The sequence below is a fragment of the Erinaceus europaeus genome, chromosome 2 (assembly GCF_950295315.1).
Source record: "Erinaceus europaeus chromosome 2, mEriEur2.1, whole genome shotgun sequence".
NCBI classification, from domain to species: Eukaryota; Metazoa; Chordata; class Mammalia; order Eulipotyphla; family Erinaceidae; genus Erinaceus; species Erinaceus europaeus.
Window position 1 is genome coordinate 195552890 of NC_080163.1, and position 17903 is coordinate 195570792.

At 50.5% G+C, this 17903-nt stretch overlaps 1 protein-coding gene across 5 annotated transcripts in view; it reads left to right on the top strand.

The window, feature by feature from the left end:
* Positions 1 to 4780: 4780 nt before the first annotated feature.
* The window catches only part of EML2 (EMAP like 2), a 37317-nt gene continuing 24194 nt past the window's right edge, over positions 4781 to 17903 (top strand). The window contains exons 1-7 of one of the 5 annotated variants that reach the window (XM_007532201.3): positions 4781 to 5131; positions 7661 to 7879; positions 7994 to 8117; positions 8654 to 8758; positions 11914 to 11942; positions 13228 to 13357; positions 15746 to 15895. In XM_007532201.3, coding sequence (XP_007532263.3) covers positions 4984 to 5131; positions 7661 to 7879; positions 7994 to 8117; positions 8654 to 8758; positions 11914 to 11942; positions 13228 to 13357; positions 15746 to 15895 — 905 coding nt within the window. In that variant the 5' untranslated portion in view covers positions 4781 to 4983. Of the gene's footprint in view, positions 5132 to 7645; positions 7880 to 7993; positions 8118 to 8653; positions 8759 to 11342; positions 11441 to 11661; positions 11823 to 11913; positions 11943 to 13224; positions 13358 to 15745; positions 15896 to 17903 lie in introns of those variants that run through there. The other 4 variants (XM_060186148.1, XM_060186151.1, XM_060186149.1 and 1 more) reach the window with 4 other exon arrangements.

Genomic DNA, 17903 nt, shown 5'->3' on the forward strand with positions numbered 1-17903 from the left:
CTGCGCTTAACCCACTGCGCTACCGACTGACTGCTGCCACTGGATGAATTTTAATGAGACCAGAGCACTGCTCAGCTCTGGCTTATGATGGTGCTGGAGATTGAAGCCTTAGAGGCTCAGGCATGAAATTCTATTACATAACTATTATGCTGTTTCTCCAGTCCTAACATACATGTTATAATTTGTATATTCATATAATAAATATATATATATATTACGATTTATTTATCCTGTAGACCGAAGGTGGTATAGGCCTTGCAAGTGTGAGGTCCCAGGTTCAAGCACTGCATCAATGTATCAGCATGGTGCTCTGGTTCTCACCGGCTTCAATTAATAAATCCATCTTGAACTGGCTAAACAGCTGAGTTGGATACTGTGCTGCTTTGTTATGCGTGACCAAGATTCCAGCCTGGCCACCATCTTGTTGAAGGAAGCTTCAGGGCCAAGGGTTTGCGCCCCCCTTTGCCCGGCCCCCTTTGTCTCTGTCTCTATCTGGAAGTCAGTCATCCCAGAGTAGAATGCTCTGAGGCCTTAGGTTCAGTCGCCAGCACCACCATTCACCTGAGCCAGACAGTCCTCTGGAAACTAACAAAATAAGTCTTAATTTAAAATTTAAAAAGCAAGTGGTTCGCCCCAGTGGTATAGTGCTATCATGGAGTGTGTGGGGCTCCAGCCTGAGTCACATGCATTTCATAACAGATACCCTCACAGAGCCAGGCAGTGGTTCACCTGGTTGAGCGCATAGATGGCGATGCACAAAGACCTGGGTTCAAGCCCCAGCCCCTACCTGCTGGGGAAAGCTTTATGAGTGGTGAGACAATACTGAAGCTGTTCTCTCTTCCTAATTCCCTCTTTCCTCTCAACTTCTCTGTCTCTATCCAAAATAAACAAAATATTAAAATTATATTTTAAAATATTTAAAAAATAAAAACAAAAGTTAAAAAAAAAGGGGGGTGGAGAAGGGGCCAAGCAGTGGCCTACCTGGTTAAGTGCTCACATTACAGAATGTAAGGACCCAGGTTCAAGCCCCTGGTCTCCGCCTGTAGGGCAAAGCTTCAGGAGCAGGGAAATAAGGTTTCGGGTGTATCTCTGTCTCTTTCCCTCTCTGTCTCCCCCCTTCATATCTCTCTGTCTATATCCAAAAAACAAACAAATTAATAAAATAATTAATAAATTTTTTTAAACTGAAAAAAGAAAAAGACATTGTCCCAGGTAAGCTATCTCATTCCCCCCTCCTACTTTTCTCACTCATAAGTAAATAAAGGGTGGGGATAAATACCATCATGGTTATGTATAACTGTCTTTCCTGCCTGAGACTCTGAAGTTCCAGATTCAATTCCCTGCACTGCTATAAATCTGAGATAAGGAGGTCGGGCGGTAGCGCAGCGGGTTAAACGCATGTGGCCCGAAGTGCAAGGACCCGGTGTAAGGACCCCGGTTTAAGCCCCTGGCTCCCCACCTGCAGGGGAGTCGCTTCACAGGTGGTGAAGCACGTCTGCAGGTGTCTGTCTTTCTTTTGCCCTCTCTGTCTTCCCCTCCTCTCTCCTTTTCTCTCTGTCCTATCCAACAACGACGATATCAACAACAGCAGCAATAATAACTACAACAACAATAAAAAACAACAAGGGCAACAAGAGGGAGAATAAATAAATAAATAATTTTTAAAAATTTTTAAGCAGCTGGGGGAATGGTTCAATGGATAGAGCATCAAAATCCCAGGTTCATCTCTGGTACTGCATGTATGAGAGACAAACTCTGTCTTCTCTCTTCCTCTGTCTCATGTGACAGTATCTTTGTGTTTCAGGTGTAGTAAATAAGTGAAATAAGTATTAAAAACAAACAAACCCAAGACCCACGAGAGCAAACTCAGACTGATTTGGTTATGATTGGAATTCTAGTACCTTGGACAGAGGTTGGCACACTTACTACTTTTTTTTTTTTAATGCTGCTGTTGTTTTTTCAAGCTTTACCTTCATTGATTTGTGTGTGTGCGAGACCTGAAACTAGAGCATCACTGTAGCACACATCTTTGCAAGAATGAAAGAGTTAGGCACTCCATGACAGTTCTCCCTTCCTGCCCCATTTCCCAGCTGTGGAAACTGAGGCTCAAGGTCGTAATCAGCAAGTGGTGGATTCAAACTCCAGGTCAGTTTGGGTCCAAGGCACAGATGTCTGGAAGTAAATCTCTTCTCCAACCAACCTATAAAACATGCCTTGAAGGGCCAGGCGGTGGCAAATCCAGTTGAATGTGCAAGGACTCAAGTGGAGAGCTGTGACTTGAACCCAAAACCCAGGTCTTTTTTAAATATATATGTATAAGTGCATTTATCTTCTTTTTTACTTTTATTGTCTTTATTTATTTATTGGATAGAGACAGCCAGAAATTGAGAGGGAAGGGGTGATAAGAAAAAAGACACCTGCAGCCCTGCTTCACCACTTGTGAAACTTTCCCCCTGCAGGTGGGGACTGGGGGCTCGAACTTGGGTCCTTGCAGATTATACTATGTGCGCTCAACCAGGTGTGCCACCATCTGGCCCCAGAACCCAGGTCTTTGTTCATAATATTATGTGTGCTTAACCAGGTGCACCACCACCTGGCCCTCTCCCTCTCCCTATTTCCCCTTTCCCTCTCAATTTGTCTCTGTCTCTAGCTAATAATTATGTATACATACATATATATATATATGTATATATATATATATTCACATAAAAACAAAAAAGCACTGGGTCATGCCTAGGTACTGACCTCCAGTTATGACTTGAGGAAGTGGCCCAATGCTCTGCAAATCTATTGTCAGCTTTGTCACCCTCCTATCTTCCCCTAGCTTCCCTGGAGCCAGCTCTGACTGACACTGCCAGGCTGGAGGCACAGCTGGGTCTATGTCAAAACTTGGACTGGATAATGAGGCAGTGGGATAGGAGAGATGTCAAAGAGGGACTAAGGGCATGCGGCTACTGTTAAGGAAGCAGAAGGGGAATGGGGGAAATGGGGAGACAGCATACTGGTTCTGTGAAAAGACTTTCAGACCTGATGCACCAGAGTCCCATGTTCAATCCCCACCAACATAAGCCAGAGCTGAACAGTGCACTGGGGAAGGAAAGGAAAGGGGAAAGGGGGGGGGGGACACACCAGGGAAGTGCAGGGACCAGCCTAAGGATCCCAGTTGGAGCCCCCGGCTCCCCACCTGCAGAGGGGTCCCTTTACAGGCTGTGAAGCAGGTCTGCAGGTGTCTTTCTTTTTCTCCCCCTCTGTCTTCCCCATCTCTCTCCATTTCTCTCTGTCTTATCCAACAACAATAACAACAACACTACTCACAACAATAATGATAACAGCAATGATAAACAACAAAAGGGGGGAAAATAACCTCCAGGAGCAGTAGTCATGGTGCAGGCAGCATGCTCCAGAGATATGACGGACAGGTGCCCTAGTCTCCCTCCCTAACTTCCCCCTGTGGATTAGAAAGCAGTGGAGGGGGGGCTGGGTGGTGGCACACCTGGTTGAACACACACGTTAGAATGTGCAAGGACCCAGGTTCAAGCCCCCAGTCCCTACCCGCAAGGGGAAAGCTTTGAGAGTGTTGAAGAATGGTTGCAGGTGTCTTTCTGTCTCTCTCCCTCTGTTCCTCCCCCATCCCTCATGATTTTTGGCTGTATCTATCCAATACATAAATAAAGATAATTAAAAAAAAAAGAAGTGGAGGGTGCTAGCAAAATAGCTCGCTTGGACAGTGTGTTGCTTTGCCATGTACACCACTCTGATTCAAGCCTGGCCCCACTGCATTAAAGGAAGCTTCAATGCTGTGCTCTCTCGCTCTCTCTCCCTCTTCTCTCCTCTCCTCTCCCTCTCTCCTTTTTTTTTTTTTAAATTTATTTATGGGAGTCGGGCGGTAGCGCAGCGGGTTAAGTGCACGTGGCGCAAAGCACAAGGACTGGCATAAGGATCCTGGTTCGAGCCCCCAGCTCCCCACCTGCAGGGGAGTCGCTTCACAGGTGGTGAAGCAGGTCTGCAGGTGTCTGTCGTTCTCTCCCCCTCTCTGTCTTCCCCTCCTCTCTCCATTTCTTTCTGTCCTATCCAACAACAACGACATCAGTAATAACTACAATAAAACAAGGACAACAAAAGGGAATAAATAAATACATAAATATAAATTATTTATCTATTTATTCCCTTTTGTTGTCCTTGTTGTTTTATTGTTGTTGTCGTTGTTGGGTAGGACAGCGTAGCTGTGCTGTGGGCCACGTGCTTAACCTGCTAAATAAGTAAGCTGAAGGATAGGTTAGGGAGGGCCTACTAGCTATGGGGTTGGGGTGTCTAATGGAAGGGGCGGAGCTAATCATATGAGCAGGTGGGGTCTGGATGAAGACCTCACTCTGGGTGTAGAACCCTGGATGCTTAGAGGGGCGGTGCATAAGGTTCTAGGGTGGAGCTTAGGAGGCTATGAGCAGGTCTAAGCCCAGTAAACAAGGGCTCGAACAACCGGCCAGGGAATAGTAGTTACGGTGTGTGTGGGGGGAGGTTTTGGCTTCTCAGGGGCTCTAGGTCTTGCGAAAGTGCTTTTGGGAAATCCAGTGAAAAGATGGGAAGAAAGCTCGGGGGAATCTGGGAGTGTCTGCATCCACCCATCTTCTCAGACCTGGAGGCGCTACGCTTCAGGCCGAAAAGCTGGGTAGGCCCCGCCCCGCCCAATATTTCTGCAATCCCATTGGTGAAAGGGCCTGCGCGACAGGCATTCATTGGCTGCACATTAGCGAGGCGGGGCTCTAGAGAGAATAGGCAAGGCTTGTGGGCGGGGCCAGACGGTTCCGAGGGGGATCTCAGCGCAGCCAATCCAGACTCGAGGATTGTGTTGGGGCGCCTGGTGGGGGTGTCCCGACCTCCCCCCCTTTCCTGGCATCCTGGAGGATGACCCCGGTGCCAGGCCCGGCGCTGGCCGCCTGATGCCGAGCAGACCCAGCCGGGGATGCTGGAACCAAGGGCGTTGCTATGGCAACGGGAGGCAGGGCCTGGGGGGGGGACCGGGCCCGGGCTGGGGCTGGGGGGGCCGGTGGTGGCTGTGGCGGGGCGATGGCGGAGCGCGGCCCGGCCTTCTGTGGCCTCTATGACACCTCTTCACTGCTTCAGTACTGCAATGGTGAGACTCCCTCCCTCCCCTTCCTCAGTTCCGACCCTGGCCCCGCCCAGGGCTGGACCTATCTCTTTCTCCCCAGCTTCCTCCCTCCAAGTCCCATCTGTACCCCTTGCCTCAGATTCCCCCCTCTCCCCTAGCATGAGTCATGCCCAAGAAAAAGATCCTTGACCCCTAAAGCCCTGGTGTTCCCCCACCTTTTTGGACCCTCCCCTGCTTTTGAGGTGGTGGGATAGATGGGACAAAACCTCCAGGAGGTTGGGTTGGGGGACTCCGAGAAGGCCTGGGGTGTGAACGGGGGGGGGGGGGTGTTAAGCAGGGCTGGACCTCTGCTTTCCTATCCCTTCTCAATCCTCTGGGACCCTCCTCATTACTCCCTTCCAGAGCAGCAGGCAGATATGAGGGTGGGTGGGACTTGGTTGGGGCTTGTGGGCTGGCTGTGGGACCAGAGATGACCAGGGGACTTCGCCTCCAAATATTCAGATCTTATCCTTCTCATCTATTGGGGCCACCCTGTTCTCTGTAGACACATGGGCCTCTGGTCATCAGGCTCAGATGAGGGTAGGAGACACAGGAGGTGGGGGCAAGAGGCTGTTCTCTGGACGCAGGGCTGAGAGTGGGGACTGGCTGGGAGGGAACAGGGGGCTTGAATCATGGGGGCTGGTGTGGACACACCAAGCAAGGCCTCAGGACGGGGGGTGGGGGTGAGAGGGATGGTCAAGGTGAAAACTCCATTTTGCAGGGAGGGGGGCTGAGAAGAGACTCTTCCAGTGTGAAGGTTCATTTCCCCTGAGCAAGCACCCCAGTGCCTGTTCTGCTACGGAGTCTGTGTGTCCTAGCACAAGTAGTGCCACTTCTCTTGGCCTCAGTTCCCCGCCTCCTCTCCCCCTCCTAAAATGGGTATAAAACTACAACTACTATAGCATCAAGGCAGATTAGGTACCAGAGTAGTTAATTATATGCAGGAATTACTCAGCCCACACCATGAGTCAGGAAATGTGCTAAGTGTGTGTTTGTTTTTGCAGAAACATGCACATGGCACAAGTAAGCACTAGAACAGATATCAATTGAGGGGCAAGAGACAGCATTTATAAAGATAGCTAAGAGGGCACAGCAAGGTGATTGGTCTGACACCTATTGGCTGTGTCACCTTCCTTGCAACTTTGCACACACACACACACACACACACACACACACACACACACACACACACACTAAAACCTTAGTTTCCTCCTTTGCAAAACGTAATGCCTGCCGGACCCCGAGTTTCCAAGTCAGTCATGGCAGCTGTCTCCTTCTGAGCTCTGGAGTCGTCCCTATCCCCCCCTCCTCTGCGGGTCCCAGGCACAGCGCTGGGGTGGGGGGCAGGGCGTGCCAGGCCCGGCTGGCGATTGGGCTGCGGAGGGGTGTGGGGTGGGGAAGGGCCGGACAGCTGCACTGCGGAGCCCAGCGGACGGGCGGGGCGGGCTACGGACTCGGGATGGCAGGTGCGACCTCCAGGCCCCGGGCCCTGGTGATGCCACCACCTTTACTTCCACCAAGCTAGGAGCCAGGGGAACCTCGGTTGTTGCCAGCTGTCAGTCTGTCGTGGCTCTGAGTGGTCTGGCGGGAACGGAGGGGAAGGGGAACAGCCACCTGGGTCTTCCATCCCTCCCACTTCCAACTTGAGAGGGCAGCTATGGAGGAATAATTTTGACTACATCTAGGGGCGAGAAGGAAGAGAGAGAACCGAATATGGGGCGTGGGCTACAGAATAAGGGGGAACAGAGGAGAGCTATATTGTCTAGGGGGAAATTTTTTTTTAGGGATGGGGGGTGGTATTCCCACTGGAATCTATCTTCTTTCCTTGAGTCTCCTGGGTCTCCGATGAGCTGTCCGCAATACCTAAGTCTGCCGCTAGGGGCCGCACATGTCCTGTCTTTCAGCAGGCTCTGGGGTTGAACCCCTGTGTGTGAGAGAGAGTATGGGTAGGGTGGCGGGGTAAAGGGTGTGTGGGGGGAGGTGATTGGAGAAGAACTTTTCGGCATGGAAAGACATAGAAACCAGAGAGTGAGTGCAAGTACCCGCGAGGAAATGCGGGCGTTCGTCGGACAGTATTGGGGACCATTTTCTAGAGTGTGGGTGTCACTGGTGAAGATTGTCGTCAGTACCCAAATGTTGCGATCAGACCTGTTTAGCATCTTAGTCACAGTGTCTTAAAACCTGAGCGGGAAAGCTCTCTGGATTCGTAGAATCTTAGAAAGTATGTGAGGCTGGGACTTCCCTGAGGTCACACCTCCAGGATGCTGAGGCGGGGGGTGGGGTGGGGGAGGGCGGTAAGGGCCCAGTGTGATGGGGATTTCCTTCCCCTAGGACATCATTTTCTGTACCCATCTCAGAGCGAGCATCCCAACCCCAGTAGTGAGAGAGGAAGGGTCTGTGGTCGCCCCTTCCCCATTCCTTTTTCGGCCCGGGAAGATCCAAGGGACTCCCGAGGGCCTTGGAGGGGCCTGGGTTGCCACTCCCTCCAGCAGCCAGCGCTCCCCGGACTTGCAGATGACAATTTGTCTGGCACGAGCGGCATGGAGGTGGACGACCGCGTGTCGGCGCTGGAGCAGCGGCTGCAGCTGCAGGAGGACGAGCTGGCTGTCCTAAAGGCGGCGCTGGCGGACGCGCTGCGGCGCCTGCGGGCGTGCGAGGAGCAGGGCGCAGCTCTGCGCGCGCGGAGCACCCCCAAAGGCCGGGCCCCCCCGCGTCTGGGCACCACCGCCTCAGGTATCTCCTCTAGAATATTGGGGCGAGGTGGGGAGTCAGGGGCGAGGCTGGACCTCGCACTCAGCACTCCACACCCCCACCCCACTTTCTGTACTCCAACCCTGGTTCCTCCAGTGTGTCAGCTCTTGAAAGGTCTTCCCACCAGGACGCCCCTCAATGGCTCGGGACCCCCGCGACGCATGGGCGGCTATGCCACGTCCCCTTCATCTCCCAAGAAAGAGGCGAACTCTGGGCGCAGGTAAGGCAGGGCGGCCGGGATCCCCGTGCTTCCCCCCTCGCCCGCCCCCAGTTTGTGGGAGATGGCTCCTATGCCCGGGCTCCAGCAGTAGGAGGGACTGACAGCTTGTCACCCACTTCCTGCACTCTTCCTCTAGCCTTGCAGGTTCCACCATTAACTGTTCTCTCACGATTAATTTCTATTACATTTTATTTATTTGTTTTGGATAGAGAAGAAATCTATCCAAAACAAATAAGGGGGGAGGAGTAGAGTGGAAGAGAAAGACTTGCAGCATTCTTTCACCGCTCTTGAAGCTCTGCTCTGCAAGTGGGCACCTGGGGCTTGAACCTGAGTCCTTGGACGTCGTAATATGTGCGCTCAACCTGGTGCACCACCACCACCTGGACCCTCAAGATTAATTTATTTAGAAAAGGGGGAGGGAACGGCTTCAGCATTGCAAATGCGATGCTGGGTCCTAAACTCAGGAGCTCATGCCTCAAAATGCAATGCTCTGTCTATCCACTGCACCACCTTCCTAATTGTGCCTGTCTTCCCAGTGCCCGCCACTACCTGTCACCGGAGCGCCTGGCCTCTGTGCGTCGCGAGGACCCCCGCAGCCGCACCACCTCCTCCAGCAGCAACTGCAGCACCAAAAAGGAAGGGTAGGTGACCACGTGTCCCAGAGAGTGGACCCAGACCCCAGACGGGCATGGAAAAGGATGAGAGATTTAAGGTGATGATGATGACTCAAGTCACGAGGAAGAGGCGATCACACTCCTTTCCTTTCCCATAACCTGGAATTTCTTAATACAGAATGCTGCGGGAGGGTGGGGGTCATCTTGACTATAGCACTTGGAAGAGGAAGGCTTGGAAAGGCGGGGCCAACGCTAGGGGGCGTGGTCAAGCTTTAAGGACCTGGGGGAGGCGTGGTCAGGGCTTGGCGGGCCTCCATGAAAATCTGGGAGGAGCCAGGTTGGTGGGCGTGGCTACTAAGGTAAAGAGAATGAGTTAGGCAAGAAGGGTGGGGACTCCGAGAGGCTTGATTGGAATTTGAGAGCAGAATAAGAACCTAGGGTAGGGCTGTCTGGGGTTAAGATCAGGTGTGGGACACAGCAAAAGCTAGCAGGGGCCACGGCCACGCCGGGTGGAAATGCGTGGTCTAGGAGGTGAGGCGGGGCCCTATATGGGGGCGGACAGCCACCAGGAGGCGTGGCCAACCTGGACCCGGGGCCATACTCTAGGTCTGGGCGGACTACAGGTCTGCATGTGGAATCTTGATGCAAGGTGGTCAGGAAGGTTGGATCAAGACAAATAAAACGTACACGTGTCTGCTCCACTTAATGAACAGCAACAAGCACTTACATACGCCATGTGCCAGGCCCCTACTACTTGAGGTTCTTGACTTACATCAGCCATCTAATCCTGGCCACTACCCAGGGAGTGGGTACCCCCCCTTTTTTTTTTTTTACTATCTTTATTTTATTTACTGGATAGAGACAGCCAAAAATCAAGAGGGAAGAGGGTGATCGAGAGGGAGAGACAGAGACACCTGCAACACTGCTTCACCACTTGCAAAGCTTTCCCCCTGCAGGTGGGAACTGGAGGCTCCAACCTGGGTCCTTGCACATTGTAACATGTACACTCAACCAGGTGCGTCACCACCTGGTCCCAGCCCCCCTTTTTAAAAAAGATTTTATTTATTAATGAGAAAGATAGAAGGAGAGAGAAAGAGCCAGACATCACTCTAGTACATGTGTTGCCAGGGATTGAACTTAGGACCTCACGCTTGAGAGTCAATGCTTTATCCACTGCGCCACCTCTGTCTGTCCAGGGTCCACATCCTTTTTTTTTTTATAATTATTATTGGTTAATAAAAAAAGAAAGGGGGGGAGAGAGAGAGAGAACTAGAGCATCACTCTGACACATGTGATGTCAGGGACTGAACTCAGAATCTCATGCTTGTGAGTCCAATATTCAACCTAATGCAGCACTTTCCAGGTCACTACTAATTTATTTCCAGAGTGCTGCTCAACTCTAGCTTGTGGTGGTGACAGGTATTGAACTTGGAAGACTTTGGAACTTCAGGCATGAGGATATTTTTTGCATAATCATTATGCTATCTCCTCCAACCCCTTTTTGGGTAAGATTACATATATATATATATATATATATATATATATATATATATAAAACACTAATGAGAGGGAGAGAGGACCAAAGCATTATTCTGGCATATGTGATGCTGGGGATTGAACATCGAACTTGGGAGACTCTCATGCTTGAGAATCCAACACTTTACCACACCACCTCCTGGGTTACAGGGTAGTCTTTATTAAATGCATTAATTTGTTTATTTATTTACTTATTTTTTGGTAATTTTTATTTATTTATCTTCCCTTTTGTTGCCCTTGTTGTCTTTTTATTGTTGTTGTAGTTGATGTCGTCGTTGTTGGATAGGACAGAGAGAAATGGAGAGAGGAGGGAAAGACAGAGAGGAGGAGAGAAAGACAGACACCTGCAGATCTGCTTCACCGCCTGTGAAGCGACTCCCCTGCAGGTGGGGAGCCGGAGGCTCGAACCAGGATCCTCATGCAGGTCCTTGCGCTTAGCGCCACCTGCGCTTAACCCGCTGCGCTACCACCCGGCTCCCTGTTTATTTATTTTTTTATTTAATAAGCTACACAGAGACAGGAGAAAACCAGAGCAGCACATTGGCATATGGGATACCAGGATGGAACTCTGGATCTCATACTTGAAATTCAAAACTCAATTACTGCTCCACCTACTGGACAGCAGTACTTTTTTTTTTTCCTTGTCTTCTAAGCATTACTTTATTTGTACATAGGAGAGAGAGAGGAGCCAGAGCGCCACTTGGGTATATATAGTGCTGGGGATCGAACTGGTGGGAGCTTCAGGTGTGAAACTTCAACCCTCTGACAGTGGAGCTGCTTCCCCAGCGGCGAGTGGGGTTCTCTTTGAAATGAGGGAACTAAGGCATTAGTTGGGGACACACACACACACACACACACACACACACACACACACACACACGGTCCACACGACTGAGAAGTAGGTTTGAACTCGGGGAGGGACAGACACACACAACACCCCATGTTCTCAGACAGCAAGCTCCCCTAACCCTCCAAAAAAGAGCCTGGCTTTGGGAGCCGACAGCTGGGGACTTGAGTCCCAGAGTGACTCCCCGGTGCCCTGGCTACCCGTGGAGGGCGGGGCAGGGCGCGGCGGCGCGGAGCGTCCCCGGGCCGGAAGCGGCGGAGCTGGACCCGGCTCCACCCCCGGCCCGGAGCTCCGACAGTCGCCGCCATGAGTAGCTTTGGAGTTGGGTGAGACCCTCTGGCAGACCTCCCCCCCTCCTCTCTGCGCTCCCAGGGCCCGGGCCCCAGGCCTCCCCTGCCCGCCCAGAACCCAGTCCCGAGAACCCCACCCCCTTTTCCTTGGCGAAGGGGATGCAGAGACACACCCCTTCCCTTGCTGCTCGGGTTTTGGGCGTCTTGGGACCTGGGGTGGGGGCCTTGGAAGAGCTTATCCGACTCCCTTCTTCCAGGATCGAGTTCCTGCCACTTCGTGCTGTGTGATCTCTGGCGATCACTGCCTCTCTGGGCCTGTGTCTTAGGCTCTGCACGATCAACCGAGCAAAGCACACGGCCTGCAGAGAGGCAGCGCTCCGCTCCTGCTCGGCCGTATTGTTCTTCAGCCTCTACCCGGGTGGGACTGGGGTGTGGCTGGAGGGAGGGGATTCCTCCCTTATCTGTCCTGCCTACTAATCTGGGCGATTTTCCCCCCCTTTTCCTGACAGCAAAACCAAAGAAGTTATCTTTAGCATGGGTAAGTGGGGAGGGGGGAGGGTACGCTTGATTGAGGTAAGAGGTCCAGAGCGAGAAGGTCTGGAGAGCTGGCTATTGGGTTTTTGGGTGCTGGCCTCCATTTCCTCACCATCACCCACCCCACCCTACCCCCCGCCCCTAGATTTTCAGATAAAGAATTTACTTATAGGGTCTAGCGGTGACGTACCCGGCTGAGTGCACAGTGCAGAAGGACCTGGGTCCAAGCCTTTAGTGCCCACCTGCAGGGGGAAGCTTCACGAGTGGTGAAGCAGTGCTGCAGGTGTATTATAGTTATAAGAGGGGAGAGAGAGAAAACAGCACCCCTCAGTTCTGATTATTTGGTATGGGAGTGGATTTGAAACCAGGATCTTGTGCATGAAAATCCTGCACACTACCACTGAACCACCATCCTGGGTGCCTTCCCCCCCCCCTTTCTTTTTCTTTTTTTTTTTAGTGATTTACAGAATTACAAAGCAAGGTTCAATCCCCCACACCACCAAAAGCCAGAGCTGAGTAGAGCTCTGGTAATAATAATAATTAATAATTAATTACAATTCCACACCTTTCCCCACCACCATAGAAAAGAGACAGAACCATATAATGCCATGTTTGAACTCAAGACTTCATGCTATTATTTTTTTATTTATCAGAGCACTGCTCAGCTTTGGTTTATAGTGGTACTGGGGATTGAACCTGGGACATTTGCTGCCCAGGCATGAAAGACTTTTTGCATACCCATTATGTTATCTCTCTAGCCTGCCTCACTTTTTTTTTTTTTTAATTAATGGGGCAAGGGAAAAAATTACAACATTGTGCTGGCACATGCAATGCTGGGGCTTGAAATCAAGACCTTATGCTTCCAAATTCAACATTCTAGCTCCTGCTGCTACCTTCATAATTTCTTTTTAATTTTTTAAATATTTTATTTATTTATTTATTTCTCCTTTTTGTTGCTCCTTTTTTTTGTTGTTGTTGTTGTAGTCGTTGTTAGGACAGAGAGAAATGGAGAGAGGAAGGGAAGAAAAAGATAGACACCTGCAGACCTGCTTTACCGCCTGTGAAGCGACTCCCCTGCAGGTGGGGAGCCGGGGGCTCAAACCTGGGGCTCAAACCGGCGTCCTTATGCCTGTCCTTGCGCTTTGCGCCACATGCACTTAACCCGCTGCGCTACCACCCGACTCCCTACCTACCTCCCTAATTTCTTTAAAGTGAAGTCAAAGGTGGAGAGGATACAGGGATGGTGGGTGGTGTCAGCAAGTGCCTGACCTCTGGGTGTGTCCCAGCAGAGGAAGGCTCCGTGAAAATGTTCCTGAGGGGCCGCCCTGTGCCCATGCTCATCCCGGACGAGCTGACGCCCACCTATAGCCTGGAAACGCGCTCTGAGCTTCCCGCAGCCCGCCTCAAGCTGGACTGGGTGTATCCTTCCATTCTAGTCCCTGTCTTCCTGCGCCCCCCAAGCCCCAAGTCACTAGCAGGGCAGAGGAGGAGCTTCTAGGCAGGAGGGAGGCGGTTTCCATTCTCCTGACCTCTGTGGCTTGAGGGATCAGAGTCTGGCTGAAAAAACCTTTTGAGTGCCCACCATATGCCAGCCTCCCATATGCCAGCTGTGCTCCTAGGGGAGGGGCGAGATGAGAGGAGACAGAAATCAGAGGTTAAATAAACAAAATAATGCCAGGGGCACACCCATTACAGTGTATACATAACCGTGCCTGAGGACCTAGGTTCAAGACCTGGGTCCCCACCTGCCCAGGGGAACCTTCACAAGTGGTGAAGCAGTGCTTCAGGTCTCTCTCTCTCTCTCTCTCTCTCTCTCTTTCTCTCTTTGCCTTCAGTCTCTCTGGCTCGGTGCCTGAACTACGAATCCACTGCTCCCGGAAACTCTTTTTTTCCTTTTGTTGTCCTCGTTTTTTATCGTTGTTGTTGTTGTTATTGCTGTTGTTGTTGGATAGGACAGAGAGAAATGGAGAGAGGAGGAGAAGACAGAGAGGGGGAGAGAAAGACAGACACCTGCAGACCTGCTTCTCCGCCTGTGAAGCGATTCCCCTGCAGGTGGGGAGCTGGGAGCTGGAACCGGGATCCTTATGCAGGTCCTGGCGCTTTGAGCCATGTGCGCTTAACCCGCTGCTTAACCCTGGTGGTCTTTATTATTATTATTATTATTCGATAGGACAGAGAAATTGAGAGTGGAGGGTAGAAAGAGGGAGAGAAAGGCACCTGCTGACCTGCTACACGGATTCTGAAGCTGACCCTCCCACCCTGCAGGGGGAGTCGGGGCCTCAAACTAGGATCCTTGTGCAGATCCTTGCGCTTTGTACTATGTGCACTTAATCCGGTGTGCCACTGCCCAACCCCCTCTCCTTCCCTCTTTGTATCAGAAAAACAAAAGGTTGATGAGAGTGATGGAGTAACTCTCCAAGTAACAAGCCTCAGTGATAGCTCTGGTGGCAAATAAATAAAGTTAAGAAAAAAAGGGGGAGCAGGCAGTGGCGCACCTGGTTAAGTGTACACACTATAGGGCACAAGGACACATGTTCAAGCCCCTGGTCCCAACCTGCAGGGGGAAAGCTTCACGAGTGGTGAAGCAGGACTGCAGGTGTCTCTCTGTCTCTCTCCCTCATTATCTCCCCTCCTCTCTCAATTTCTCTGTCTCTATCCAATAATGCATATATAAAGTCCAAGTTAAGTGCACATAGCACCACTATGTTAAAGGACTGGGGTTCGAGTCCCCAGTCCCCACCTGCAGTAAGGACGCTTCACAAGTGAAGCTGTTCTGCAGATGTCTTTCTCCCTCTCTCCCTTCCCCTCGTAATTTCCCTCTGTTCTATCCAATAAAATAGAAACGAAAAGGGAGAAGAAAAAAAAAGACAGTGTCAGCTAAGTCATAAAGGCTGGTGGCACAGGAACCTAAGTTCAGGAAGGGGGCTGTCACTGTGTTTCTCTAGGAGAGGCAATGTGAGCCAAGATTTGAACCAGCAGCATAGAGAGACCTAGAAGGATGTTCTCCACAGGCAGGAGCAAGGGCACATGGGCCAGAGTGAACCCAGTGGAGTTGAGAAACAGATGCCTTAGATAGGGGCTCAAACTAGTCTTGAGAGCCTGACAGCAATGGGTGAAAACCCCAGCTGGGCCTCTGACTAGCTGTGTGGCCCTGGGCCCTGAGTAAGTCACCTTACAGCTCTCTCAGCTGCCTCTTCTGGGAGAGAAAATATAAAGGGCTGGAGTGGCAAATTAACTCACTTGGATAGTGCACTGCTTTGTCACGTGTACAACCCAGGTTCAAACCTGATCCCCATGGCACCGGAAGAAGTTTCAGTGCTGCGGTTTCTTTTGTAGTCAACCTGGGGGCTGGGTGGTGGCGCACCAGGTTGAGTACATACTTTACTATACACAGAGACAAGTCCCTGTTCTGTATCTGCAGGAGGCCACTTCAAGGGGAAGACAGAGAGGGGGAGAGAAAGATAGACACCTGCAGACCTGCTTCACCGCTTGTGAAGTGACTCCCCTGCAGGTAGGGAGCCAGGGATCCTTACGTGGGTCCTTGCGCTTTGTGCCACCTGCACTTAACCCACCGTGCTACCGCCCGACTCCCAGTATTTGTTTTATTTTAATGAGAGAAGTACATAAATACCAGAGCACTGCTCAACTCTATCTTGTGGTGGTGCTGGGGATTGAACCTGAGACCTCAGAGGCTCAGGCATGAAAGTTTTTTGTCTGAAAGTCAAAGTCTGCCTGGTGAACTAGACAAGTGTTTGGTCTGCCAGCACTCTGCTAACCAGGCTCCTTAACTGGTCGGGAATTGTCCAGCTATGGCTACCGCGGGCGAGACTGCCGGGCCAACCTTTACCTGCTGCCCACCGGGGAGATCGTGTACTTCTCGGCCTCCGTGGCCGTGCTGTACAGCGTCGAGGAGCAGAGGCAGCGCCACTACCTGGGACACAACGATGACATCAAATGGTGAGGGGTCAGAACTGCAGCCTGAATTCAGGGGAAAATGGAGACTGAGCATATTTCCACTGTCAGTTAATTCACTCAAAGGCATGGTTTTGTCACTTAAAAAAAAAACACTTTGTTTTATTTTAATGAAAGAGCAAGACAGATAGATGGGGGGTGGGGAGAGAAGGGCCAGGTAGTGGTGCACCTGGTTGAATACACACGTTACCATGCGTGAGAATCTGGGTTCAAGCCCCTGGTTCCCAGCTGCAGAGAGGGAAGCTTCAGGAGCAGTGAGGCAGGACACTAAGTGTCTCTCTTTTGATCACTTTTTTCCTTAATGCCATCAGGCTTATTTGAGGGCTTGATGCCTGCATAACAAATCTATCACTCCTAGCAGCCATTTTCTTCCTTTAAAATTATTTTTCTCTTGTGAGTCAGGCGGTAGCGCAGCGGGTTAAGCGCAGGTGGCGCAAAGCACAAGGACCAGCGTAAGGATCCAGGTTCGAGCCCCGGGTTCCCCACCTGCAGGGTAGTCACTTCACAGGCGGTGAAGCAGGTCTGCAGGTGTCTGTCTTTCTCTCCCCTCTCTCTGTCTCCCCTCCTCTCTCCATTTCTCTCTGTCCTATCCAACAATGATGACATCAATAACAACAATAATAACTATAACAATAAGAAAAAAAAGGGCAACAAAAGGGAACAAATATTTTAAAAAATATTTTTCTCTTTTTCATTTGATAGGTGTTAGCGAGCAAAATCAAACCACCATCCACTGCAAGGAAGCAAAAGATGTTTATTCACGAATTCGAATCCGGGCCGAGTGGTGACTGACAGCAGTCCACCAGCTTGACCCTGAACAGGGCTCAAACCACACAATTTATAGGATTTCTGAATACACTCAGGGAGGGGGAACACATCACCTTATCAACCTATATCCAATAACAGGGTATAGAAAAAGCAAAATCCAATCATTTCAAACTTAGCAAAACCATGATCCATTCAAAGCAAAGCGCGGACTAGTTTCAAACATTGCAAAATCACACAACCAATAGAATCTAGCCAGGTAGGGTCGCCACATCCTCCCACCATCAGCTGCCCCTTCCTAGAAAATAATTTCCTTGTGCAAAGGTCCTGATAAGCCTTGCCTGTTTGCAGGGTCTTGGTAAACAACTGGTGGCTTAAAGATTAGGTCCCATTTCTAGAGGAAAGGGCAAGGAATTTTCCATCTCACACTAAGCAGAAAAGCAACTATACTTAAAACTTTAAAACTACTGCATCTAACAATAGGATGGAGAGAAATTGAGAGGGAAGGGGGAGATAGAGAGTGAGAGAAAGAGATACCTGCAGCACTGCTTCACCACTTCACCAGGGACTTGAACCCAAGTCCTCATGCATGGTAATGTAGGTACCCTTCCAAGTGAGCCATGGCATGCTCCCTGGATTTGTCACTTAAAAATTACATTTATTTATATATGTACTTATTTACTTATTCTTTTTTTCATTTTCCCTTTTGTTAGCTTTTTTTTCTTATTGTTATAGTTATTATTGTTGTTATTGATGTCATCATTGTTGGACAGGACAGAGAGAAATAGAGGAGGGGAAGACAGAGAGGGGGAGAGAAAGATAGACACCAGCAGACCTGCTTCACCGCCTGTGAAGGGACGCCCCTGCAGGTGGGGAGCCCACAACTCGAACCAGGATTCTTACACCGGTGCTTTGTGCCACGTGCGCTTAACCCGCTGCGCCACCACTTGACTTCCATTTGCTTAGTCTTAATCAGTTACTTTTATATATTTATTTGTTGCCTCCAGGGTTATCAGTGAGGTTCAGTGCCAGCACTACAAATCCACCGCTCCTAGGAGCCATTTTTTCCTTTCATTTTATTAGATAGGACAGAGAGAAATTGAGAGGGGGAGGGGAGATAGAGAGAGAGAAAGATAGATAACTTCAGATTTGCTTCACTGCTTATGAAACATCCCCCTCCAGGTGGGGAGTGAGAGCTTGAACCTGGGTCCTTGTGCATGGTAATGTA